Source organism: Rhizophagus irregularis, chromosome 1 (genome assembly GCF_026210795.1).
Source record: "Rhizophagus irregularis chromosome 1, complete sequence".
NCBI lineage: Eukaryota > Fungi > Glomeromycota > Glomeromycetes > Glomerales > Glomeraceae > Rhizophagus > Rhizophagus irregularis.
In genome coordinates this window covers 4,132,656-4,159,524 of record NC_089429.1, presented here as the reverse complement: position 1 = coordinate 4,159,524, position 26,869 = coordinate 4,132,656, and the positions used below count along the sequence as shown (strand labels likewise).

Genomic DNA, 26,869 nt, shown 5'->3' with positions numbered 1-26,869 from the left:
ATACTGTATCTTCACTCCGGAACTACAACTATTTTAATACATTCTGACCAAACCCATTTAAATAATGTTTGCAGGCCTTAGTATCGGGAGGTCGGGAGCCAGTGAAGTATGAGTAAAATAAAAAATTTATACATCATGACCCCAATGCTTTTGTAATTGTCGAGATCTTCAATGCACGTTCTGCATGCTCTTATTCTCGAACACAAAGCTTTGGCATAGAGTTATTGCATACTCTTATGCTTCAGACCCCAAATATGAACTCGGATCCAGAGGGGACGTGAATAGAAATTGTGGGTATTTAAAATGGTAGGTAGGGCAAGTTATTGTATCTTACGTTATTTTTCAGCAAGCTAAGTTATAAACATACGATAATGGAAAATTTCTTATTGACTTTATTCCGGTATCGAATATCACAGTCACAACTGCTTTATATAAACAGGTTAGAACTGGTAGTTGGACTGGTGATTATAATAAAAAAGTTCAGAATTTTGTTCAAACATTGGAAAGGGTTAAAAAGCTCGTACCAGCCAAGGATAAGTTGCGTCTATATAGACTCCAGAGTTTCGGGCAAGGCGAAGAGTTGAAACAAAGGGTACGAACATGTTAATGTTTTATTAAAATATGGTTCGCATGATAATTATTTTAGTTTGTGCACAATGATCGTATTGCGAAAGCATATTAGTAATGTCTGGTGAAGATAGTATTTGGATTATTACTGTTACATTATTAGCACTTGCGATCATGACCAATATCTGTTATATAGGCCTTATGAAGAAATAGCATTATAATACCTGGAGGGGATTGCGCTTCACGCAATATATCTGAACCCGCTGGGTTATCTTATATTATTTTTTTCTTTATTGGACGTTAAGTAACCTTTTTGAATTTGTTTAGACGAGAATCGCTTTCGAAGATATCACCTCCCTTCTAGAGCTGGATGCGCTAGTATGTATAAGGTGATTTAATATTAGTCAAGAACATGACCATTAAGATGTTGTTATAATGGTGTCAATGTTGACGTCATAGAATGTAGATGTGGATTCTTGGATTGACCATGCAGAAGAGAATCTAAAGATACTAAAGGGAAATGTGGCTCATGTATGATGTTCATGTAGTAGTATTTTCCCTATTCGCAATTATTGTTCGCTAACAGATTTCAGGCTATATCAAAAGCAAAATCAGGGACTGAAAAACTTTTGTGGAAAAGATTGGGAAATGACTTAGAAGAAATAGACGTAGCTCAACTGCCTTATAATCACCCTCTATGTTCTGGCATATTAGATGCTGAATCGAAACCTATCTCCGATATGCCAGAATCCCTTCGTAATATTTTTGAACAAGACACTAAGAAAAAATATACTTTGCCAAGTAATGATGTAGTGTCACGAACTTGCGACGATTTTTTTCAAGAGGTGAATATTAGGACAAAAGTATCCCTGCCTTCAACATTTGACCCTCCATTTGGCGAGTGGATAGAGCCCTCAGAAGAAATAGAAATGTTGATAAAACGATTTTTGGAAGCATTGTATGTAATTTACTAAATTCATGTTTTACTGGTGGGTTGGACTTGGATCCTTCAATGCGAGAAATTAATATAGTATTAGGCGTCAAGTCTGGTTTTCGCCAAAATATAGGTCTTATGTTTTAAACCAGACGATAATAAATGAGGGTTCATATGTTTGCGAAGTTTTGGCACCATTATTTAATATTGCTTTTAGAGATTTGCCAGTAAATAATAAATCATGGACAATATGGTGAGTGAAACTGGTTTCTTAAATATTTCCATAGAAATCTGAGGTGATATATTTTTTATTAGGGGCGATATGGCTAGTTGGCCTGATGCTGTGCAAAAAGGAGATTCTTGTAGTGCCTGCAGACCAGACTTTATGCTTGTTGCATATGTGAATAACGAGAGAGTGGATATTCTGAATATGGAAACAGGTCGCCCTAATTCTCATAAACGAAAACAGGAACAAGACCGTTTAAAGTTGGCACGCCTTAGTAAAAATTTGATGGATTACACAAAAACGCATCTTAAACAATTTATCAAGAAAGGGATATTGAGCAACCTTTTATCGATATTTTCTATTAATGTCGCAGGTATGTGCAATGTAAATTAATTCATTATTGCATATATTCTTATGAGGACTTTTTTAGGAGATGATTTAAGGGTTTATAGCATGAATATGGAATACGGTATCCTCAAAAATTGTCTGTTAACTCGAGCAACTATACCGTTACATATGGTATCAACCGAGACGATTTATCCATTAATCCATTCATTGCTAACTTTAAGGGTAATTTTAATCTCTTAGTGATATGTGTTTAGGAACCTAGTAACTTACGGCGATTTTCTGTATATAACAGACTGCGATCATATGTACGTTACAAAAACTTATAGCTTATCTCGAGAAAAATAAAGCGGAAAATAGTGATGTTTCCGATGAAAAGACAGCTAAAACAATTTTACCTCCAAAGAGACGCAAATCAAACATTAATTTAAATCAACAGAAGTCGAAAAAATAATTTTCATTTATTTGTTTTTTAATCATGTAAATGTATTCTTATCAATAAAGGGACCCTGGTGGAAATTTTCACAATTTATTTCTTTACGAGAGGTGCGAAAAAAAATTTTGGCATTTCCTTACCGAGAACTTGGTTGAGATGTAAAATAATTTCTATTACCTATTCGATCACGAAAACGTGCACACGTTTAAAATCAAAATAAAGCTTTTTATTATATTTTTGTGAGATAAAAAAGCCGATCACTTTTCCTATGTGAACGGAAACATTAATATTTCCGATGTATGCTAACATGACGTAGTAATTACTATAATTTGAAAACTGAACTAGTCGTCAAGCTTGTCCATAGGAACTGCATCATAAAAATGTAAAGTGAATCGTTACCACAGCTCTGAATTTTTCGCATACAAGACAAGCACGTTCTCATCACTAGAGTTGGCCTGTATAAGAACAATTAGAATTAGATCTACTTAATCTTGAAAGTAATTCAGTGAATAATAAGATCCTACCCTAAGATCAAAAGCAAAGTTTGTATCAATCAAGGTGATATGATTGTTAATGTCATCATAGACCCATCTATGACCATCTTTCTTATTAATTTGAATCACTGTTGCATTATTTAAATCTGAACCAGGATCAGTGGCTGGATTAAGAGAGGAAAGGAAATTTAAAGTTCGGAAAATAAGTTACACCCAATTCTAATTAACCAAATTACTTACGTCCATCGACACCAATCACTAGACCGGATTTCTTATTACAGATATATCAGTTGTTATCAAAAAACCAGAGTTGGCTATCCACAACCTAAAATAAAAATTAGAAAAAAGTTTGATAGAAAACAGAATATACTACGCTATCTATTTTGAACGTAATACACATCTCTGAAGATTTTTTGTGATATTGAACAACTCTGGAATTAACTTGAGTGGAGCCATCTATAACATCAAGAACCTTTCCAGAATTTTGTGATACTATCCAATATAATGGAACTAGAGACATTTTTCAGAGTATTGGAGAAGAGGATAATATTTTATGAAAAGAGCAATTTTAAAGAAGAAATTTTTTTTTAAAATGAAGTAGCCCTCTTAAATAATGTAATTGTATGCACCAAGTATTATGCATAAAAAATTGGAACGCAAAGCGTGCACTCTGGAAGGTGCATGAAGTGATAAACAAATGCCCTTAATTAAGACAAAAGCAGTTTAAATTCGCTGCAAAGTGCGAAAAGAGAATTTCTAGATATTGTTGAAGGATGCATAATCCTCCCCAAAATTCGCATAAACAAATAATAATAAAACTCACAAAGGCACATTCAATAAATTTAAATCTAATCAATCTGATGAACGCCCAAATCAGTTTGTGCATGAGAAAATCAGAACTTGGGACAGGACTTTGAATAAAAATGTCCCATACTCGAAAAGGTATCACCTGAAGCCACACAGATGGTCAGCTGACATTCATTTTGTATTAACAATTTTCATATAAATTGTTAAAATTTGGAAGCACAGATTGAGACATACAAAACAGTTTGGTTCATTTTATATCTGCCAGTGCTATAGGAACGAGCTCATACGTTTCGGCACATAATAAGCGAATATTTTTTTCATCTAAGAAAATAACAATACATTAACAAAATACTTAAATATAGGCATATGTAATTGTTACTCACCTTCAAACTTTGTAACTCCACGAAATTGAATTATATTTTCATGAGAATTAGCCATGATCATTAAATAAACCTAAAAAAAAGAAAATATTATATAAATAATTTACAAATAAGATAAAAAATGTTGTCAGTGACAAACCTACCTCTTTGTTATTAACAGATTTTTTGATTGCATAAACTGTTAATGTATTCTTCCAATTTGTGGCGTAAACAGAAGCAGATCCTCCAGAGCCAATAGTCTTAGAAATAGCGAGATCATAAAAGTCATATTGATCAATTATCTTCTTGTCCCTCAGTAATCCATTCAGCCTATCTGAATAATATTCATCCTATAGTAAAGAAATCAGCATATTTGGCGTATTGGAGTGCATATTTTGCGTATTGGAGTCATATTGTTTTTACGCATTCAACAATATTTTTATTTCAGTGATATTGTGTAAAAAAAAACCATTTTGCTCTTTGAGCAGTCTCCGACTGATATAAATATCAGCTTGTTTCCTTTAATTTTGATTTTGTGGTGCAGTTACGAGTAATTGTTCTAGGACGCTAGAAAGACTAAAGAATCGCTTGGTAGAGTCTTTTGAGAGACGTTGAAATAAAAGGAATAGCGGTATAATTTTTAATACTAAAATAAGCACAAATCGTATTTTTATATTGATAAGGAATAGAATGGAACAAAGTGTATGTTTCTAACATTATTTTATACTAAATCTGAAGTCGAAAGAGAATAAGTAACAGTTTTCGTAGTGATAATAAGTGATAAATAACGCTAGTAAGTCCTATATTTCTCGTTTTTTGGCCATTTATGTTTATAAAAAATGTCCTGGAATTTTAACTATAGAGCAAGACACAACTTGAAACGGAGTCCAGTTCTATTATATACATTTGGTACAAATATGTACAAAATAACGTAATTGGTTCATTTACTGCATTAACTGCGATAAATATATTTCGTACTTCTGGTGGTACAATTTGTATCCTCATGTAACATACCAGATGCATATTTTTCAGGTAAACTTTTTTCACATGCATGACCCAAGGTCACAGTCTTAAGTAAGATGTTAATTGGTCAACAACTGTAAAGTCACGTGAGTAGAGTAGTAGACTGATATAACCCAACAGCACCCAGAAAAATTCTTTGATCACGTGATCTGTTTTTATTTATCACATCGTCACGCCTAGTATTTGGATTCGGATAGAAACCGTCATCCGGATAAAATAAAAAAATTATCCAGTTTTATCCGGGTTATCCATTTCGGATAAAAATCCGGATATATCCAGATAAAAACCGAAATCCAGATAAATTTATATAAAAATTTTTTTTGTAGATCGGTTTTAACAGATAATTTTGTGGAACCTAATAAATAAATTTCGTGGTACTTATTTGTGGCTTTTAATTAAATTCGTGGCAATTATTTAATTAATCATAAAAACAATAGCATTTATTAGTTAAAATCGTGGCATTTATTTAATTAAAATCATGGCATTATTTGATTAAATTGATGGCTTTAATTTGTGGCTTTATTTAAATTAAATTCGTGGCATTTATATGATTAAGTTCATAGCATTTATTTGATTAATTGATGGCTTTAAATTTGTGCAAGGCTTTATTTAAATTAAATTCATAGCATTTATGTGATTAAATTCGTGGCATTTATATAATTAAATTCATGGCATTTATATGATTAAATTCGTGGCATTTATATAATTAAATTTGTGGCATTTATTTGATTGAAATTTATGCACATTTGTGCCAATTAAAATTTGCAAAATTTTATTAATTAAATTTTGATTCATGAATTATTTATTTTTTATCAAAATTAATCTAGCTCTAAGCCTTAATTAAAATAAATAAATAGTGCATTTATTTTCCATCTTTCTGGATTTTTTTTTATAATTTCATTTATTGAATAAATAAAATAATTCATAAAATTATGGAAAATCAAAATTATATTGTCTTAAGTGAAAATGAAGGTTCTAGTGATGAAATTGCAGAAATTACTCCAATACCATCAAGAAGAGGACGCCCTGCAAAATCATCTAAAACATTTGGAAAACAAAAAATGGCAAGTACTAGTGAAAAATCAGATCAAGAATCATTAACTGCATTTGAATCAACAAGTCAAATATCAAATGATTCAAATCCCTTTAAGCAAACTACTTTAAAAATCAAGCCACAAACAAAAGTAAGTTGGGTATGGGATTATTTTGTTAAAAAGCAAAATGAAAGTGAAGAGGTACGTGCATATTGTCAGTTTATATTAGAAAATGGGAAAAAATGTTCAAAACAGATGGATCTACAGGAAATCTTAGTTACCATGCTATTAAACACGGAATTACACCACCTACAGAAAGTATTACATCTGAAAATAAATCAATGCCAACTCAATCTACTATGTCCAATATTAATGGACAAAAAGAAAAATAATTATCTACATTACGATGGATTCTTTTAACAACCCAACCACTTTCTACTGTAACTAATAAGGCCTATATTGAGCATATGCATATTATTGATCCAATATTCACAGTTCCTGGAGCAAAAAAAATAAGAATGATGATTGCTCGTAGTTATGGGTATAATAGAGATAAATTAAAGCTACTTTTAAAAACTGCTCAATCAATATCTTTAACTACTGATTTATAGTCTTCTCATTCAAAACATGGATATTTGGGTTTAACAGCAACTTGGATCAATAAAGATTTTGAAATAATGGATGTTTTGCTTGAAATTTCTTATTTTCCAACCCCACAAGCAATTACTGAAGTAATCAAAAAAGCTATTCAAAAATGGGAAATTGAAAGCCAGATTATATCAATAACAGCAGATAATGGAGCTAATATAGTAGCTGCCATTCGAGATTTAGAACCAATTAAAAGACTCTCCTGTGCTGCCCTACCTTACAATTGGCAATTAATAAAGGTTTAAAGGTTGTAGAAGATTTGGTATCACGTGTAAAACAATTAATCAATTTTTTTTCCACTCAAAAACAAATTGAAAGACTGATTAACGTTTAAAAAGACATTGGTTATGAAGAAACATACCATTTAATACAAGATATATCTACTAGGTAAATTTTTTACATTTAATTAATTACTATTCAATTAAATTTTAATATTTTATTATTATAATTTTAATTAAAATTTGATGTAATTTTATTTGATTATTTAAGGTGGAACTCTTCTTATTTAGCATGGGATAGGCTTATTTTTCTTCAATATGCAGTACTTCAACTAAATATAAATTTGTCATGTTCTCTCAAACCTGAAGAAAAAGCTGATGGTAATAGATTAAAAAAACTTGTGTTAAAGGATAATGAATGGGAATTATTGGATGAATTATGTAATATATTAGCACCATTTGAAAAAGCTACACGAGATTTTTCTGGAAGTACCTATATAACATTAAGTCAAATGTTCCCCATCATTACAAATCTTACAAATTCCTTAAAACCAGTTGATAATTTACATGAGGAATATGAAGAACCTGATGATAATACCATTATATCTGATACAGAAGAGAATTTAACTAACCAGTCAACTGGAATAGATTATAATAATATTTCAGAAGTTTTAAAAAATGTAAAAAAAAATATATATATAGGCTTAAAACACTACTGGTCAATGCCAGATGAGTTTGGCATTATGGCAGTACTTTTAGACCCACGATATAAAGATCTTAATTTTATATCTGATGAAAATATAAAAGTAAAAATTCATTCAAGTTTACAGATACAATATGATCAGTTGAAAAGAGAAATGCAACAACAAATTAGTACTCCACCATCACCCACAATTACACCAATTTCAACAATTTCAGCTGATACTAGTAGAAGTTCAACTCCCAGTACAAGATCTTTACATGAGTATAGAGAGATGCGTGAAAAATCAATAAGAAAAGTATTTCAAACAACAGAAAAATCTACTGCATCATCAACAATAGCTGATGAAATTACTACTTATTTTCTCTTGCCAGTTGCTAGAGAAAATAAAAATCCATTAAATTGGTGGAAGACTAAAAAAGAAATTTTTCCAATTCTTTCTATTATTGCACAAAAATACTTAGGAATTCCTGCTACTTCTGTAGCTTCTGAGCGACTTTTTTCTGATGCAGGGAATCACATTACGGCAAAAAGAAGTTTATTAGATCCTGGTTTAGTAAGAAAAATGGTATTTTTAAAACGCAACATGCAAACTATAGATCATATTAATGTATTTCCACCAGATTTAGAAGTGGAAAATAATGATTTTGTGGAGGATGAGGATGTATTAGAATAATTGATATTAAATTTATTTTTGTTAGTGTCTTATTTTTATTATGTAAATGTTTTTAAATAAAGTGAATTTTATTTTTATTAAATAAAATGATAAATCTTTTAGTAAGTTATATTTTTTTACTCTTTTATTGAATAATTCTATTTTAACAGTATAAGATTTATTGTATTACATAAAATAAATTCTAAATCATGATAAAATAATTTTATTAGACAAATAAATCTTTTTTTATTAATAAATCAATGATACAAATAGAATATTTTACAAATGAAATGAAAATTAAAAGGATAAAATTAAAATCAAAAAAAAATTTTTTTTTATCCGGATTCCGGGTCAACCTGAATAATTTTTAACCGGTTTCTTATCCGGATAAAAACCGCAATTATCCGGATATCCGAAAAAAAAAATTATCCAGATATATCCGGTTGAATCCGGTTACGGATCCAAACACTAGTCACGCCCTGTCCGAGTTTCACTGTTTATATTTATCTGAGGGACTTGGATTTTTTCAAGTAGATGAAATTCTATTTGTCACGTTTTATTCATCACATCCTAAATTCTTCGATCACGTGTCAGTGCATAACGCCGGCCGAGTTCGAAGAATTTTCTGGGTGCCGTTGGGGTAGTTTAGTAGACTGTCACAAACTAATCACATGTAACTGCGCCATAGTTGAAACATCTTACCTTTTGACGAAAAATTATCACAAGGTAGAGATTAAGGAGAAAAGAATACATGTGCATATACACGGTTTAATGTACTAATGAAATTTTATTGTTTAATCATATTCATGTGTTTTAGAATGAATCACGAGAGATGTTCTTTAATTTCTGGAGGATATTGATCTTTGTCAAATACATATATCAACTCCGCTTTTGTTTCGTATATCATGAAAAATATATGTCCTATAAAATTTACCAAGGGTATAGCAAAATATTTATTAATATCGTTGTCATGAAAATAGCTAAATGCTAACCTAAATAGGTTAAGTGTGTGGCTGTGTACGTTAAGAATTTAATTTGACGTAATAATGCTATAATTGATATTTGGGCGTAGCTCAATCTCTGAATAAAAGTATATACTTATCATTATTGAAAGAGAGTAAAACTATAATATGGAGCATAATTCGTGTTAAATCAACTATCATTACAAGTAAATGAGAGAACGTGTATCACTCTTCGAGGGGTGCTACGCACTAGAAAATCATGGAGATTTTTCCTTGTATATATCTCGTCTAATAATTATCAACGTAATAGAATGACCGTCTTGCCGCTCAACCACGCTGTTAACAGAAGAGGTTCTAGGAACCTAGGTTCATAGGGCAAAACGCTCAGTGCGAGCACCAGAAATTGTATCTCCAGTTATTCATATTCAGGCTTCATACCTTAAATCCTTATTCGTCGTACCTCCTGCAATATGAGAAGCAATATGAAGTATGAACGAAACATACTTCGTTACGCATAGATTCTTAAACTATCTATGACTAAGGACCCATAATGCTTCATCCTGAATAACAATCTGCCATACAATTGAAACGTTCATTGTCATCTTGAATTACGTAGATGTGAGTCTCTGTTACCATTAAAATTAATGCCGTATTTTGTTAAGACTTCTTCTGACAGAGATACATATTTTTTTCTCTTTGTACTCCTAAACCCACGAGAATTGTAGATTCTAACTTCGTTCTGTATATTTCAAGTTAATCTTGTAGTAGGCACGACAAATAATTCTTCCTTCCGAAATAATATCCAAGTTTCTAAGCCTTGTCCTTACACAAAAAGTTGAAAACAGTGTCGGTCTTATCTCTTCTGCCAACGTGAGAGATTCATTTATGATTGTTGTGGATAAAATAATTTTTACTCCCGAATAAATTTGTAATACAAGTAGAAAAGGGGTATATAAAAATAACTGCTGCGGCTATTGTGGCTGATTGTTATACGCAATTTATTTTAGTAGTCATTGCATCATTGTACCATTTTTGTGTTGCCGGCTAATAGAGTTACACATAATGCACACTCCATAAATAGCTAAAGTTATCATATGACACTTTACACATTTGTTATCTTCCCCAGTATCGCCAGAAAATTTTTCCACCCCACGTGACCCTAAATAATTTGTCACCTGTGTCACATCCCTCCACTTTCTCATTTTTTATAAGTATTCTGGGGACTTAATTTTTTCCGGTGTCTAAAATCCTATTCGTCACACGTTATTCGACACATGGTTAATTTCTTAATTCCAGCCAAATCTCATAATGCCTGCCAAAGTCACGTGGGGGTGAAAAAATTTTCTGGCGATACTGGGGTAGATCGCATTTGTTCAGGGTATCATGTGACCCGTTCTCAAAGATTGAAGAAATTATTTTATTCCAATGAGATGTTCTCAGATTACCTATTTCCAATACTTTATTACGCTACTTAGAGAAATTAGTGAACGTACCCTTTTTTGTATCCTATATCTCTAGTAAATTTCTCTAGTATACAGTGGTAAGCAAAATATATATCTCTTATATTTGTGAACAGTATATATTGGACATATTTAACAATGACATTGGTAATTTATTGAATGAACCAGACTAGCAGAACACTATATTACACTTTCTGTGCCCTTCAAGCAGTCTCCGATTGAAATGAATACGAAAAATATACTAAATTAAACACAATTAATATTAATATCGAAGACCAGCCAAACCAAGAATTATGTCCTACGCATAGTGATTTGTCACCTTTGGTTTTGTAACACTATGAGAAAACCAATTAAAAATACGCATCTATGTAATACACATATTTTCGGTTAATTAGAGAGATGTTACAACGTGTATAGTTGATAGTAATGTTATTTTTATGTTCTTGTACAGATGTTTAGCTGATTGCTCAAAGATGGACACTGGTATTCTTACTGGTATACAACTGACTTTTCGAAGAAAAGGCAGTGTCAATGGGTGACACTGTAAGGATCGGTTAATATCTGTACATGCTAAAGTAAGAATAGTTATCGTCTGTCAACTTATAAAATGGGGGTTCATTCGAAACGAAATAACATGTATATTGCCGTTTGATAATGTGTTGTCATCCAGATCGAAAAATACAATAAAAAGAGGGGGTATAACGATAATCATTCACTAGGGAGAATTTGGTCATTAAAAACATTGGGGATTTTTGTGCAATATAAAAAATGAGTAGCTTTATTTTTTTCACACTATTGTTGTGTCTATTAGTTGTGGACATTTAGAAAAGAGCGAGGTGGAAATTAATAGGTTATCCTGACAGGAACTCATAAAAATATAAAATACGAGAACAAATAAAATATTACATGTGCTCTTTGAGCAGCTTCCGACTGATGACAATGTTGTCCAGTTTCAGTGAACTATCTAAAGCTACTTTTAAGTGTTACTTCGTTAATTATGTGTAGAAAAAATGGAATCCAAGGTTGCGTAGCAGTATACTATGATCATCTCTCTTCTCAACTATGTCCTTGACAACTGTTGCCTATGCACTATTGTTGTATGTTGTATTAATGAATCATGAAAAAACGTGTACAAAAAAATTTAATATGTGACTTACAAGTTTCTATATACAAGTTCTTTCTTCAAGAATCCAATCTTGCTACATATAGTTAACGAATTTCTTCTCAACATTTTTTTCGGATAACAATGAATCATCAAATACTCTTTATATATTCTTGTTCCTCATTGTAGATTTTCAGGTGGTTTCGTTTCATATGAAATCGATTGTGCTATTAATAAGAATATCGTGTTATGATTAATAAACATTAATTACAAATACCGTACATACAAAAACGAAAAAATAATGGTAATATATACTATACCTGAAGCCGCAGGAGACTGATCCACACATTAATACTACTTTTTATCTTCCTTCAGTGTAGTGAGGTAGTTCATTTCATCGGAAACATGATTTTCTTTTGTAATCGCTTTGTCTATTAATCATATACAGTTAAAGTGCTGTTGATCGCAAATGTTTCTGCCTATGGGTACAAAAAATAGTCTACCCAAACAAGAAACACGTCTTAGAAAGATTTCCACACGGGGTATAATGTTGCAATATTCAAAATACAGTAAACAGTTTTTATCCCATATAATACAAGATTTAGGAAATTACAACTTTTCGAAAAAAAAGAATTGCTACGCAATCTACAAATAAGTTATAAGGCATAAGCCACAATGTGATCGTTACCAGATTTACCAGATTTGTACCTCAGTTTTACTTTAATAAGGCAACCGTGACCCTAAGGTCACAGTCTCGTTGTTGGGCAATTTTTTGTGCTGCGGGATTCATTTGTAACGGCTTTTTGGAAACGATCAATGATTACTGATTACCTGTGCCACAATGAAAACTACTTTTTTTTCGGATATTTGTTTTCCCACGGAATAGGTTTATTGCTGACAATTTTCCCAATAATCATATACGAATCACAACTTTAAGAGGAAAAGAGTATGCAAAGAGGCTTCGGCCACAAAATATTTAGTAATCGAAACGGGGAAATAGAGACTGACTATATCGGGTATATATCGGTTTGATTATTTCGTATTCTTAATAGAACCAAGTTTATTTTTTAATGATAAATAAAGCATTCGTGAATTGCAGGCAAAAAAAATTATTACATAACTCTGAATCGCATTTTTATAAGAGATACAAAACTGGAACAAATAGTTATAAGGAAAATTGTCAACCATGTGTCGAATATTTAGAATTCCAAAAGGATAGTTTAAGTTACTCTGTATCGCATACATTATCCCCCATCCCGAGAATCACACAGTACCATCATCATAGAGAAATGTACTTCACTTCTTCGAAACGATGCTTTGCACCAGTCTGAGACTACTCAAAGGGCACGCATCATTAATTTAATAAACGATTTACATTATTCTTTATCACAGAACTATCTGAATTTGTTTTTGTGTGAGTCAGTCACACTAGTGCTAAATGTTTATCACTGTTCACAACTACGAACTATGACTTTGGGTCACAGTTGGCTATCTCCCTTCACATGCCTCACGTAGACAAAATTCATGTATTGTTCTACGTAGACCATGTATACCAGACTGTATACCAAATAATTATCAACAAAAAATAACTAAATGATAATCGTGACAGTTTATTGCATGCAATTGTCTGATGCGATACATAATCATATTTCGCAGAACCATCATTAAACCTATTTCTATATAAATTCTATGTAAAATATATCTTGCGTAGGAACCGGTTGCAAAATCAGAATATAAGGGTAACTACTCAACTTGCGCCTCTGACCACATATCATTCGGGACTGAACTTGTATGTAAAATTTTTGTAGCAGAATTTCCACAAATGTAATTAACTTTCTGAGTTTATGTCTTCTGATTGTAAGTGCATTCTATTTTTTCCAACTAGAATAAAGCAATGAATGCATTGTGTTTTTGTTACGATAATAAATTAATAGATGATTGATTCTCTTCAGTTATAGGTACCCATGTGGCGTACTTACGTGGTTTGGCTGAATTAAATCTGTTGTTTTTGTACACTAAAGGATCCTTTTTATATGTTGTTAATATCTGTGGTCAAAAATAATTGTCCACTTTGTCCACTTAGCGTACGCTAATAGATAACAGATTAATCTTCTAAAGTGTCTCCAATAAGATAGGGCGCAATAAACACGAAATTTATTGTAGTGTAATCTACATTTCTATGCAACGCCTTCATTAAAAAAAACAATATTCCGAGATGATGAGTCGTACCTTATGTTAAAGTAGAAGACTTCGTGGAAATTATTTATCATTCTAATATTGCAAGTCTCTATTTTTTTGTACATAAATATAACTGTTCTTTAAATACAAAAATATGAATTGTTTACACAATCTAGTATTTTGATGTAGCTATTCGTGTTGAACTTCGATGATTATACTAACATCGATTCTATAAAACTTTCCACCACATGATACGCTCTAGCATGGAATCACTTCGAATAAATTCCCCTTGGGTGTTTCCATCATGTGTTCTATAAAGATTAATAGACTGGTTTTCAATATTATGAAGTTCTGAGAAATACTTGTCCTTCAATTTGACTAATGTTACCGTTGCGTGGGTGATCTTCCATTGGAATTGTTTCTCGTGCTTCTCATATATAGTTTTTTATAAATGGCTTTACAATGTACTTACTTTCAGGTATTTGAACTTATCATCACATGAAGATGGTCGAAGTTATAATTGTAGATTGAATTAGTGAAAACGCTCTTAATTTTGTCCAAGTTTTTCATGAGACACTTGTCTTCTTCATATGCAATAACCTGATTAGGAGGGACGTTTATAGCCATGAGTTTTAGTTCGTTGGAAACAATATGACTAAAGAGAGGTTTCCATCATTTTTTGATCATAGACTTAAGTTCGCCAACATTTCTTTTTATAGAAATTTCAATCGGTAATACGTATCAGAAGGGTATCCAGAAATTATACAGTTGAGGGCAACAACTGATTGCAAGTATTTTTGTTATTTATTGTAATGGAAGACCAACGTAAGCAAAAAGCAACACTAACCTTCGATTTTAACAACTATGTGGAGATTAGATTTGGGAGGATCTTCTTTCCAAATATCTTTGATTTGAAAATATGACAATATTTCGTTGCTATCGGAAAGATCAAAAGAAGGAATTGCATTACTGCTTCCTATACGAGTATTTGTACGCCATAATCTGAGGTCGCTTGCGCCAGCAGTTTCGAAGTAATCTTTTTCAGCTTTAATACGTCTTTTGAGTTCGCCAATCGTTTCGTTTTCTTTAATTTTGATAGAGATTATATTTCTGAATGGCATTCCTAGAACTAGACAATTGATGTTGACAGAACGCATTTTCCTGTGTTGAAAGAAACACATGAATCAGCGTATTAGATTTTCTGTATTCATATTATCATTTATTCTCATCAAGAAAACTTTTTAGTCACGAATCTAGTTCAAATTTGTTGACAAAATACAACACACTATAAAGTTGATAAGTCAATGATACCAGTTCGTTTATTAACTTTTTGAGTGAGACTCAATATCTTGTCTAGTTATTGTCGACAGTTAACTTACACGAAACATGCAGTGTCAGAAAGTAAATAACGTTTCATAACATTAACCTAGTAAAGTCCTGCCGAAATTTTATGTTGTTTGCGTTCTGTGATCTAGTAATGTATTAGTAAGGTCCTTAGAAAACTATATAAAAAATGATTATATAAAAAACAAGTATTGTATGGAAACCGATGTATGTATGTATGGTGTTACAAACTGTTACATGTATGCTATGTATGGTAATGATTTCGTACATGTATATTTATCTCGAACCAGAAAATAAAGTATGACCGTATGATTGTATAAACAACATTTTTTTCACATGATTGTGACTTGGCTCTTTTTTTTCTCAAATTTTTTGAAACGAAACTATGTTTATTTTTTTATTTTTTTAACAGATTTCTGGTAAGTGGTAAGAGTTTTATTTAAATTTACTTTTAAAAACGATATTAACCCGTTTTTTTTATTTCTTCTTAATAAATGTGTAGTTGTAATGACGCGATGTTAATGACATTTTGAAAAGACTAGCACCTTATTTTTTTAGGGTTCAGAGTTTCCTTTGGAACGGAACTATTAAGGTAAGCATCTTTGGGTTGGTATAAAGTGGTTAACGGCATTATGAAAAAACATTAATGCCTTTTTTCCTGTTTTTCCGATTTTAAGTCATTTGTTGGGAATTTGAAACAAATGTTTTAAAGAATTTTCGGGTAACTTTTAGTGTAAGAAGTTGTTTTTTCTTCCAGCAACATTATGGATTTTTAAGGAATTGCATGTATTCCTCTTTAATGGTAATTGAAGAGAAAAGATTCTTTTTATAAGAGATTTCAAGGCACATGTAGAAGTTATCATTTCTTTTAGTGATGTCATTAATATTATTAATATTTCATTTACCTTTATTGTATTAGATTGTTGGCGTATTAAATAAAATTTTTTTTTCGATATATTCTTGTATATATATAGTAATATATTAAATTTAGTTACATTAATTGATAAGACGTCATTGATGTGTTACGAGATCAGATTTTATTGTATCGATCTAATATAAATAAATGAATTTCCAATATTTTTGACATTTTTCGCACTTAATTTGATCTGGGAAAAAGGTTAGTAAATAATTTACTTACGGAAAATGTCTGTTTCAGGAAAAAATATTTTTGGGGGTGTGAAAGTATTTGTTTGCTGATTTATTAACTATCTAATCAAATAGTAATTTATGTAGATAATTGAAAAATTTCCCGCAAGTTAACAATTTAAATGAAAATTTCCTGCAAATGGGTGGTCCAATCTGTTAGGGATGGGAGTTAATTGAATCTTCAGAATCTCAAATAGTAATTAGGCACTTTGATGGTATATTTTTTTAATTGAGAATTTTTTTATTTAACTATAATTGGGTTTTTTTCACGTTAAAATGATTAATAAAACTAATTTTTATTCCTTTTTTATCTTTTTAAACCATGATTTAGCTTTTTAAGTTAAATTCATAGAACTAGTACATACAACACGTAACATTCATTTTTTTAAAAAATTTTGTAACGCGTTTTTTTCAGAATACACTTTTTAAAACATAATCAATCTTCGATTAATCGCAAGCTTCATAATGTCTTCGATTATTGAACTTTCGGATATAGATGATTATAATGAGAAAGACTTAATTAAAATGGTAAGTAAATGTTATTCAAATTATATTATTTTATTAAAGAGAAAATTATTAAAAGCTAATAAACAAAAATAGAGAGAGAATAATAGTGATAGCGAAAACGAATTAGAAAGCGAAGAAACATTAGCTTTCTTTACTTCTCAACTGCGAGTTCCCAAAGTTATATATACAACTGTTCCTATAGAATATCCAGATACATCTTCAGAAGGAGTTGCAACCGTTTACAATGTAACTGGATGGAAAAATCATACAGACGCGTTTTCAGATGTAAGTATATATTATTTACCTTTAATTTAACAACAAGCTATAGATCTTTAACTATAAATACTTTTTATTACAATGTAGATTCAATATTCAACAAATGGTTCAGGCGGTACCACAAATATTCAAGAATGCCCTTTTTTTGGAGGAATACCCGTTAAAAAAAATCAAAGAAAATGCCAAGGAATAAAGTTTTGTCAGTTCACTGATCCTGAACTTGTTAATCAAGAACACTGTAGTGTTGATTTTGATTCTGAAATTTTTCAACATTATACACAACAAAATAATAATAATACTAAAGAAGCTAAGACATATACGTAAGTTTACTAATTATTGTTAATTTCAAATGTATAAAACTTATTTTAATTACTAATCCAAATTTTTACTAGTTTATTTTTGGCAGCAAAAGATACTCCTTGTAATTTCAAAAAAGACAATATCCCATGCAATGGAGGACCTCATATTGGAAGAATAACTAATTATCAAACAAATATTGTATCATATTTTATCGGTTGCAACAAATACAAACAAGGTGATAAGTGGCATCGATATATCAAAATAAAACAAGATGAAGTTGATATTTCATTACTTCAAAGTCTATTCACAGGTTCTGCATCTGTAAGTATTATTTATTTCTCATTATTATTTTTTTTGTCAAATTGGAAATTATAAGCAATTGCAGATAGCCATTTATTTTATATCTTTCTATTTTTAAAATTTAAAAATTATTCAATTATTTAGGTACAAGATACAGTAAAGTGTAGTATGATACTTTCTAAAAGTTGTAAACGTAAAAAATGTGGTAATTATTTAAATTTAATTATACTATTAAATTTATTTTAAATCATAACTAAATCTCTTTTATTTTAAGATATGCCACATACACATAATGGAACTATTGTCCGTGGAGAAATAATTGACAAACCTTGTCAAGTGCGCTTTATCAAATTTATTCCTTATGATATTGTCAAATGTCCTTTTGTAGCACTTGTATGTGTAGGAACACATAATCATCCACCCCCAGCACCTGAGAGGATTCCTTCTGGAATTAAGAATAACTTAGAATCTTTAATTACCCAAGCTATTCAACAAGATGATAATGTTACTTCAAGATCAATATTGTCAGGTATAAAATATTAATAAGATTATTATTTATCATTATCAATTAATAATTAATTTAGTTTTGATATATTAAACTAATAGGAAATCTACTCAGTGCTTATTTTAATAAAGAAACATTGGCAGAAGTTCATGTCTCTCTCAATAATATAGACAAATTACGATACTTAGTAGGAAAAGCATACAAGACCTTGCATCCTTTTGGACAAGGAGTTATAGGAATTTATCATGATATATTAAATCCCAAATCAGATTTAATAAATTATGTTCGCAAAATTGGTAAATTTTTTAAAATTTTATTATGCATTTTATTTAAATTACTCATTAATAATAACTATTATTTTTAGATCTTTATTCAAATAATGGCCAAGTAATTATTACTTGTATGCTTGATAATCAAGCTAAAAAATTAATTACACTTGATTATTTTCAAATTGATGTCAGCTTTAAACGAGTAAAAGGAGAGATAAATGAATTTGAAATTAACACGTATGATTCCAAACATCACCTGAGTAAGTGAAATTTTTATTTAAATTAATCCCATCATGTATTATAAATGATATACATTAATGATGTTACTAACCATAGTTTTTTTTTTAAGTATTGTCATTTTGTCGTATATTTACTAATGTTTTTACTGCTGAAGGGTATCATAGGTTATTCTCATCTTTATTCCAAATAATTCGTGAAGTAAGTGGTCAATCTATTCAATTTCGACATATTCATGGAAGTGGTATTGGATGTATTCTGGCTGATCTGGACGCTGCACAGGCTAAGGGGTTAGGATTAGCATTACATGATTTGGATCACGAAAAAGTTGGGAAACACACTTGACATTTATTTTGAAAACATGCCTTGTACACTTTGAAAGGTATTTATAAATTTATTGAATAGTTATCTCTTTTACTTTTAATTTAATTAATTTATTTTTTTTTTAGAAATTTATTTCATAAAACATTTACTATAAGCACGAAAAATTTAATACGACAAATTCCTAATGCAACTAGTAAAGAACAAGTTCATGATCTTCTGCAACAAATAGAAGATACAAATGATGAAGGAATAAAAGGTATATTATTTATTTATTTTAGAAGTTTAAAAGAATTAATATAAATTTTTAAAAATGTTTTTTCTTATAGAATGGTTGAATTATTATCAACAATCATATGTTTTATCTTCCTTAAATAAATACGTTTCAAATGTTGATCATGAGATTTGGAATAAAAGTGGATCAGATACTAATAATGCTGAAGCGGCCCATTCCATGGCTAACAGAGAAGGAAAGCAATTGAAGTTATTATCAGCCATTTTAAAGTTAGTTTAAGTTTTTTTAATTACCAAATTACATTTAATATTATGAATATTATGTATTAATTATAAATAATTTAAAGAGGAAAAAGGTACGATGCAAGGTGTTATACAACGATTGAAGTTCATGACAAAAATGGAGTACCTTACACTCATAGAGACAAAAGTGATGTTAAGAGATTACAAAATTCAATTGTACGCAAAAGTAAGTAAAAACATTATTTATCAATTAATTTATTTATTTATAAAAATTTTTAAAATTTTTTTATAATATATAGCATCTCGTATTCAAAAGAATAAAGTATCTCTTAATGATAAATTACCCAAGTCATCAAAAAAAAGAAAATTATCACCTTCTAATAGTAGAACACCTATTAGATCAAAGGAAAATCATGAAAGAGCTGAAAATATTTTATCAGACAATGAAGAAGAAACATTTTCTAAAGAGATTCATAAAAAAAATCTTGAGTTAGAACTTAAAGAGAAGGAAATTATATTAAGGGAGCGTGAAATTAAAGCACGAGTAGCTGAGGCTGAAGCACGAATGATGGAAGCTAAAGCCGAAGCATTAGAAATAGAAAATCAACAAAAACGTTAAAAAAAAATATATTTAGATTTTTTTGTTAAATTTATAATAATACGTTTATAAATCATAATAAAGAAAATATAAATTGCGTTTACAGTTCTAATACATGAAAAAAAATTTTTTTTAAAAAAAAATCAAAAACGTGAAGTAGTCAGTAGGGATTTTTTTTTATAAAAATTTCCGAATTCAATGTATAGTCACGTGAAATTTTATTTTCATACATACATACGTTTTCTCTAATTATATAATTTAATAAAAAAGTATGTATGTATGAAAAGTACACCGTATACCATACATTGACCACCATACATACATACATAGGAATCCATACAGTACATGTTTCCGTCACACCCATAAAAAATGGTCATTAGTTTGCACAGCTGAAATATTCATACCTTAATTGCGTATTATATCGTTCAGCTTTAATGTTGTTAATAATTTTCTTGCAAATATTTACTTCAACGAGTTCAGGCTTGGAGAAAATAATATAACGGTTTTAAAGTTACTGCGTGAGTTACTGCACTTTATTTTTTTTAGTCAATTGTACAACCGAAAAATAAATTGCATAATCAATACTCGTGATAATTACTCATGCACCCCAGTTTTGTGGGCGCAGTTTTTGGTAGGGTGTGATGTTTTATGCAGTGACAAATAAAGATCAGGCCGCTAAAAACAAACTAGCAAATGTATCTTTCTTATACGTGTACGACATACTTTCTTATACGACCTATATTGTGTGACATATACGTCGTATAAGAACATAGCACCTGATCGTATAAGAACGATACATTTGCGTCTAGGGATGGTAAAGTCCTAGGTCCTGGACCTAAAGACCTGGTCCTAGGACCTGGTCTGCAGATCTTTAGGTCCAAATTTTAGACCAGAAGCGGACCAGGTCCTAAAAAGTCCTAGCCAATAAGGTTATAAGAGATCTATATGTTTAAATTATATATGTATAATTTGCTGTAAATTTGATTTTAAGTAATTATAAATTATAAAAAAGTGCACTGCAATATTGCAATACAATTTTTATATTATTAAAATCATATAAAAAATGAGTTGCGATATTGTGATTCACATTTTTATATTAAAATCAATATAAAAAAGTGAATCGCGATACCGCAACTCACTTTTTTTATATAAAATCAATATAAAAAAGTGAATCGCGATATCGCAACTCACTTTTTTTATATAAAATCAATATAAAAAAGTGAATCCCGATATCGCAACTCACTTTTTTTATATAAAATCAATATAAAAAAGTGAATCCCGATACCGCAACTCACTTTTTTTATATAAAATCAATATAAAAAAGTGAATCCCGATATCGCAACTCACTTTTTTTATATTTAATTATTACTAAAATTCATAAAATCTATAAATAACTTAGTCAGGACCAGGTCCTGGGACCAGGTCCAGGACTGGTCCTAACAGGACCTGGTCTGCAGGTCCGTTCAATAGGACTTATAGGTCCCAGGACCAGGACCGGACCAGGACCGACCTAACCATCCCTATTTGCGTCCCTCAGATACTTAATGTTTTTGAACTCGTGGCTGCACGTGATCAGGTGACAGATAAATGTCACTTGTTCCTTATATGGTGAAGATCGATACAAACCGCGCCCACAAAACCGGAGTGCATTACTCATGAGAAGTGATTCATTTCTTTCGCTACTGATAAACTTACAACAAGCCACCGAGTCTATTTTATCAGTCATGATGAGGTTTTTACAAGTATATATACCTCCAAAAAACTCTTTCAACATTTTTTAGCTTACTTCAACTTATTTCTTTTTGACTTACATTTGTTCACTCTTATTAGCAATATCATCGAAATGGCACGGTCGTTCAATTGTTTATTTCTAAACCCTGAAATTCTAATTCCGGTTTCCTTTTTCAATGATAATACTGAAAAGTTCACCATTCTTCAACAATATGATCATAAACTAAAAGTCTACTTAAGCGAACTTACAGTTGTACTTCTCAAAAATGATATTTGTAGTAAGGCAAATGTTAATTCCAACAATATGAAACTTTGGAAAGTTAATGTTAAGAAAAGAGAAATCAAAGATAAAAATGTTTCTACCGAAGAAGACATTGTACAAAAACTTGGTGGAAAAGAAATGGAACTTGAAGAACTGTTTGAAGAATATTTTAAAGATGAATTAAATAATCAAAATTATATAGTGTCTAACATCCACATTATTGCCATCTCCGCTACTGGTAAGTGTCACCCAAATTTCTTATTCTAAAGATAAAAAATTGGGAGACATTGACTAACTGATTTCACTTCTTCCTCTTCCTTCACACATATTTGACTACATCATATTCACTAGAGTGGAGCATTGATTTGTCGGATACATCGACTGTCGTTTCAAATGTAGATGCGATTCTCTCTGATTTCAGAGAACTTTTTAAAAGATGCTGTTGTGAAAAGCTTAAACTTCCTATTTTTAAGCCAGATAAAGCTCATCCTTACTATAATGCCATCCGAGATCTCCAAATTCCCTCAAATCCCAAATACAAACAAAGACCTTTACTCCTCATGAATGATCTTCCTACAATAAATGGAAATGATGGGCTAACCGACACTACTGTTTTAGAAGACCTTTCACAGATAAAAGAGATCATGATAGTCATGGGGACTTCTGGCTCTGGGAAGACAAGGACATTAATTGAATTGTTATGCAAGAAGTACGGAATTTATTTTACAGGTCTTGTAAAGGAGAATCCGGGTTCGGGTGATCTTCGTATGATGATTGATCATATATTTCCAAGATTAAAAGAATCATTACCTAAAAATGATCTTTATGCTACGAGATATAGCAAATGTTTATTGTTTGCTCGAATTTATACTCTCAATTATATATTGGAAAATTACGGAAAAATAAATCCGTGCAATTGGGCTATCTTACAGCTTTGTCCAACTGTTTTTTTTGATTATGATATTTTTGAGGAAATAACCTCGGAATTCAGAAAAATCTCAGAACAATATTTGGATGATAATCTTCGAAAATTGATTCGTAATATATCGCTTCTTGTAAATCAGGTAAGATTTTTACATCTGCTTTGTTTTCATTTCAATCTGTTTACTTTATATTATGTACTGTTAATTTTTTAGAAAAGGCTACCAGTAATTTTGGACGAGGCCCAAGAACTCATTGATCGATTTCAGAATAAGTTCACCTCCACTACCGACAAGGATAAAAGTCGACCATTGTATTCACTAGTTATTAGAGCTTTTACAATTTCGGGCATATGCGTTATTCCTTCAGGAACTGGTTTAACTATGAAGTCGGTACTAGATATTACTGGTTCGCATGCCATGAAGGGAGCAACTTGGAATAATGAAGATTTGATTGTTATAAAGAATGAGTTCGGTTCAACTAAAATGCTCAGAAATTTCCTATCAAAATTTGGGTTTCCATTTGATGATCACCAAGATATTATGCGGTGGTTTGTAGGACGAGTTAGGTTTGCAACAACCTTTGTTGAAGAATGGTTAAATAACAATTATGGTATAGATGAATTGTTTGCGAAGTTCAAAGGATATTACACAGACCCGGACAGTAATAAAAGCATTATGGTAAAAATTGTCAATCGGACAAACAATGATACTATACGACAAGGAATAAGGAATAATTTAAAGGAAGGTGAAAGTGAAGTAGATATTTTATCATTATTGGAACGAGCAGTGATAAAGAATTGGTTCGATGGCCTTAATTCAATTATCGTTGAAAAAGAATCTGCCTTGGAATTATTTGAATATGGAGTCGCTCTATTGCATAGAGAAAAAGATAGTAAATTGCAGATTATTATCAGTGAACCCCTTGTAATAGAGTCTGCATTGCGATATTTCTTAAAATATACCGACTTTTCTTTGCATATTTTGAGACGGATGTCTGATATAGATTTCTCTCCATCTAGTATGGGGATATTGTGGGAGCTTCTTATTCCTAATGCAATTATTAAGCTTTTCCAAGATGAAGGTGTTCGTGATATATTTAAAAAACCGCTTCCATACAATGATTGGAAGATTTATGAACCACCTAATTGCTCACTCTCTGTTCTAGCAACGCGTAGTACTTCTGATTATACTCTACCAAATTTTTTGGAAAACCCCGTTTCTCCTTTCTTTTATCCAGAAAATGTTGCAGGACCAGATGTAGTAACAGTAATGTGTCCAGTGAACTCGGACAAAAAGTATGTTGTCATTTATGTCATTTATACAGATAATATATATTAATGAAATATTGTATATAATTTTAGATATATTGTCTTAATTCAAGCTAAGTTTCGATTAAAAAATAAAGGCGATGTTCTATTAACTACCGATCCAAAAAAGTTTTACCATACAAGACCGAAGAAGAAGGGAGATGAAGCTAAATTGGTACTATCCTTTTAAAATTTTGTTTATGTGCTTTGATTTACAATAACTTATAATATTAATAATTTTTTTTTTTCGAATCCTATAACTAGTTGAAAGGGAAAGTTTATGAAATATCTTATGACAAGGTAACAAAACTGATCAAAAAGAATTATGATGGTATTTTTAGGATTTTCATCAGTTATCCTGCTGAAGTAACACTAAAGGAGGAAATTGAAGCTAAGGAAATGGAAGTTGAGGAAGAAGAATGGGTTGCAATTATTGACGCAAGTAATTGTAATCGTATTTTTGAAGAAAAACATATTGAAATGTTCAAGGAGTTAAAGAATCCAAGAAAGAGAAATTTTGATAATGGTCAAAATTCATCTAATAAAAAGCCAAAAGCTCTGGCAGAGGTAAATGAGGCAGAGGTAAATGAACAACATAAAAAGTAACCTTAGGCAAACGTACTGCATCATGTCCTCCCCTGCTCTCCGGGGTCCCAGCGGATCAATGATCAAGAAATAACAATAATATATAATATAATGAAAAAAAGCAAAGCAGTAAATTACGAATTAATTTTTACTTCAAATCACAAATTAATAAACGCAAGTTTAATGCATAAACGCGAATTTAATGCACAGATTGATAATGAATGAATTTTACATATTTGAATTATTAGTAAGAAACCATCTGGATGATTATAATCTCTGATTTATGTATAGTGATAGAGTTTTATTTTTTTTGCAAATATCATTTATAGTATCATAAAAAGTTTTATCAATACAGGTTAAAAATTATCAAAACAGTGTTCTTGACGTTATAAATTCAAAGCTGTGATTAGATTTCTTGTATGTTTTCTTGTGATCTAATGATAAGCAACCTGTAAATTATGGTTTTCTTTTTTTATTCATAAACTCTATACACTTGTTACCCATCTTAATCAATCCTCCAGCAAGTAAAGTGGACGGAAATCCAATTCTGAGCACGAAGTACTTGTTATGTTTATCACATTAGTACCAATTGAGATAAAAATCAGCAATCCAGGATAATCCTTCTCCGGGTAAAGAAATAAAATAACCATGGTATTTCTTTTTTGTTGATCGATATCAAGCGATTGCACACAAATTATTGATTAGCTTTCATTACGCATTCAATAATCAAGAATTGTGAGTGATATATCTCACATCAATAATGGAAATTTATTGGTTAACTGCAGGATAGATGGAACTTTTATCGAAAATACCAGTGCTGGTATTCGTTAACTGAGGACATTTGTATGAATCTTCAGAGTTTACGTGTGACCTCTAGAATAATTTCCAAGTTAGATCAAATGCAAGCATATGAAAATACTAAAAAGAAGCGTCATTGAAAGAACAATTCCCATGGCTGCCCGCAACACATGTCATATATACATGGCCACGAATTCTTTATCATCATAGTGGCATAACTTTGATATTGCTACTAGGTCATCTTCATTTTTCCTTTCGCTCGCTAAGCTATTTATGACGTGTTGTCATTTTCGTAAAGCATCAATAATCCAAGGGAATTGTTTTTCTAGCATCGCCTTTGTACTGATTTTATATGTATAAATACTTCTTGACTCTGCACTGTTTGAAAACAACTCTGCAAAACAAAATCAAAATGAAATTCAACCTTTTTTTGCTCCTTTTAGCCACCCTTCTTGCTGTTGGGTCGTCTCAGCAACAGAAGACTTATACTATTCGAGACCCTAAATCCAAACTATATTGGGCAGCAGATAAAACTAATCATATTGGTCTACAAGTCGCAGGTGCAAAGTGGATATTAACTACTGCTCCTGGTGGCTTTACTATTAGTCCCAGTAATAATCCTGACCTCTATGTCACATACAAGGGTAATGGAAATCTTCTTACTCTTGAAGGAAATATTTTTCAGCTAAATCAGGAATGGATATTTGTTCCTTCTAAAGCTAGCGAGCATGCCATTCAACTTGTTCAACATAGCAATCAGTTTGCAAATATTGGAAATAATGGATTTATTATTGCTGGTACTAATCAATTGGGATGGATATTTGAAGAAAAATAA

General features: G+C 30.8%; 8 protein-coding genes across 8 annotated transcripts; 5 read left to right on the top strand and 3 right to left on the bottom strand.

Moving 5' to 3' along the window:
• Nucleotides 1-184: 184 nt before the first annotated feature.
• Nucleotides 185-2,526, top strand: OCT59_000838 (uncharacterized protein; the record flags this gene model as incomplete). Its single annotated transcript, XM_066139151.1, has 8 exons — nucleotides 185-290; nucleotides 417-592; nucleotides 895-956; nucleotides 1,154-1,525; nucleotides 1,635-1,754; nucleotides 1,817-2,100; nucleotides 2,158-2,297; nucleotides 2,368-2,526. The coding sequence occupies 8 exons, from the start codon at nucleotides 185-187 to the stop codon at nucleotides 2,524-2,526; spliced, it is 1,419 nt and encodes a 472-aa protein (XP_065988582.1).
• A 377-nt stretch (nucleotides 2,527-2,903) lies between these two features.
• Nucleotides 2,904-3,522, bottom strand: OCT59_000837 (uncharacterized protein; the record flags this gene model as incomplete). The annotated part of the gene is made up of 4 exons (XM_025328836.1): nucleotides 2,904-2,963; nucleotides 3,033-3,166; nucleotides 3,243-3,273; nucleotides 3,373-3,522. The coding sequence occupies 4 exons, from the start codon at nucleotides 3,520-3,522 to the stop codon at nucleotides 2,904-2,906; spliced, it is 375 nt and encodes a 124-aa protein (XP_025164934.1).
• A 534-nt stretch (nucleotides 3,523-4,056) lies between these two features.
• Nucleotides 4,057-5,191, bottom strand: OCT59_000836 (uncharacterized protein; the record flags this gene model as incomplete). Its single annotated transcript, XM_025328837.1, has 4 exons — nucleotides 4,057-4,130; nucleotides 4,193-4,262; nucleotides 4,333-4,518; nucleotides 5,183-5,191. 4 exons carry the CDS (start codon nucleotides 5,189-5,191, stop codon nucleotides 4,057-4,059), a joined length of 339 nt encoding a protein of 112 aa, XP_025164935.1.
• A 932-nt stretch (nucleotides 5,192-6,123) lies between these two features.
• Nucleotides 6,124-6,617, top strand: OCT59_000835 (uncharacterized protein; the record flags this gene model as incomplete). The annotated part of the gene is made up of 2 exons (XM_066139150.1): nucleotides 6,124-6,418; nucleotides 6,481-6,617. 2 exons carry the CDS (start codon nucleotides 6,124-6,126, stop codon nucleotides 6,615-6,617), a joined length of 432 nt encoding a protein of 143 aa, XP_065988581.1.
• Nucleotides 6,618-14,990: 8,373 nt separating this feature from the next.
• On the bottom strand, nucleotides 14,991-15,565 carry OCT59_000834 (uncharacterized protein; the record flags this gene model as incomplete). Its single annotated transcript, XM_025322943.2, has 2 exons — nucleotides 14,991-15,309; nucleotides 15,528-15,565. The coding sequence occupies 2 exons, from the start codon at nucleotides 15,563-15,565 to the stop codon at nucleotides 14,991-14,993; spliced, it is 357 nt and encodes a 118-aa protein (XP_025164937.2).
• A 1,538-nt stretch (nucleotides 15,566-17,103) lies between these two features.
• Nucleotides 17,104-20,449, top strand: OCT59_000833 (uncharacterized protein; the record flags this gene model as incomplete). The annotated part of the gene is made up of 14 exons (XM_066139149.1): nucleotides 17,104-17,166; nucleotides 17,239-17,430; nucleotides 17,509-17,741; nucleotides 17,814-18,042; nucleotides 18,166-18,226; nucleotides 18,296-18,550; nucleotides 18,628-18,822; nucleotides 18,891-19,055; nucleotides 19,145-19,199; nucleotides 19,361-19,414; nucleotides 19,482-19,612; nucleotides 19,683-19,857; nucleotides 19,935-20,056; nucleotides 20,130-20,449. The coding sequence occupies 14 exons, from the start codon at nucleotides 17,104-17,106 to the stop codon at nucleotides 20,447-20,449; spliced, it is 2,250 nt and encodes a 749-aa protein (XP_065988580.1).
• A 1,703-nt stretch (nucleotides 20,450-22,152) lies between these two features.
• OCT59_000832 (uncharacterized protein) lies at nucleotides 22,153-25,257 on the top strand (the record flags this gene model as incomplete). Its single annotated transcript, XM_025323062.2, has 6 exons — nucleotides 22,153-22,160; nucleotides 22,259-22,659; nucleotides 22,773-23,485; nucleotides 23,558-24,639; nucleotides 24,706-24,826; nucleotides 24,916-25,257. The coding sequence occupies 6 exons, from the start codon at nucleotides 22,153-22,155 to the stop codon at nucleotides 25,255-25,257; spliced, it is 2,667 nt and encodes an 888-aa protein (XP_025164618.2).
• A 1,189-nt stretch (nucleotides 25,258-26,446) lies between these two features.
• On the top strand, nucleotides 26,447-26,869 carry OCT59_000831 (uncharacterized protein; the record flags this gene model as incomplete). The annotated part of the gene is made up of 1 exon (XM_025330989.2): nucleotides 26,447-26,869. One exon carries the CDS (start codon nucleotides 26,447-26,449, stop codon nucleotides 26,867-26,869), a length of 423 nt encoding a protein of 140 aa, XP_025164617.2.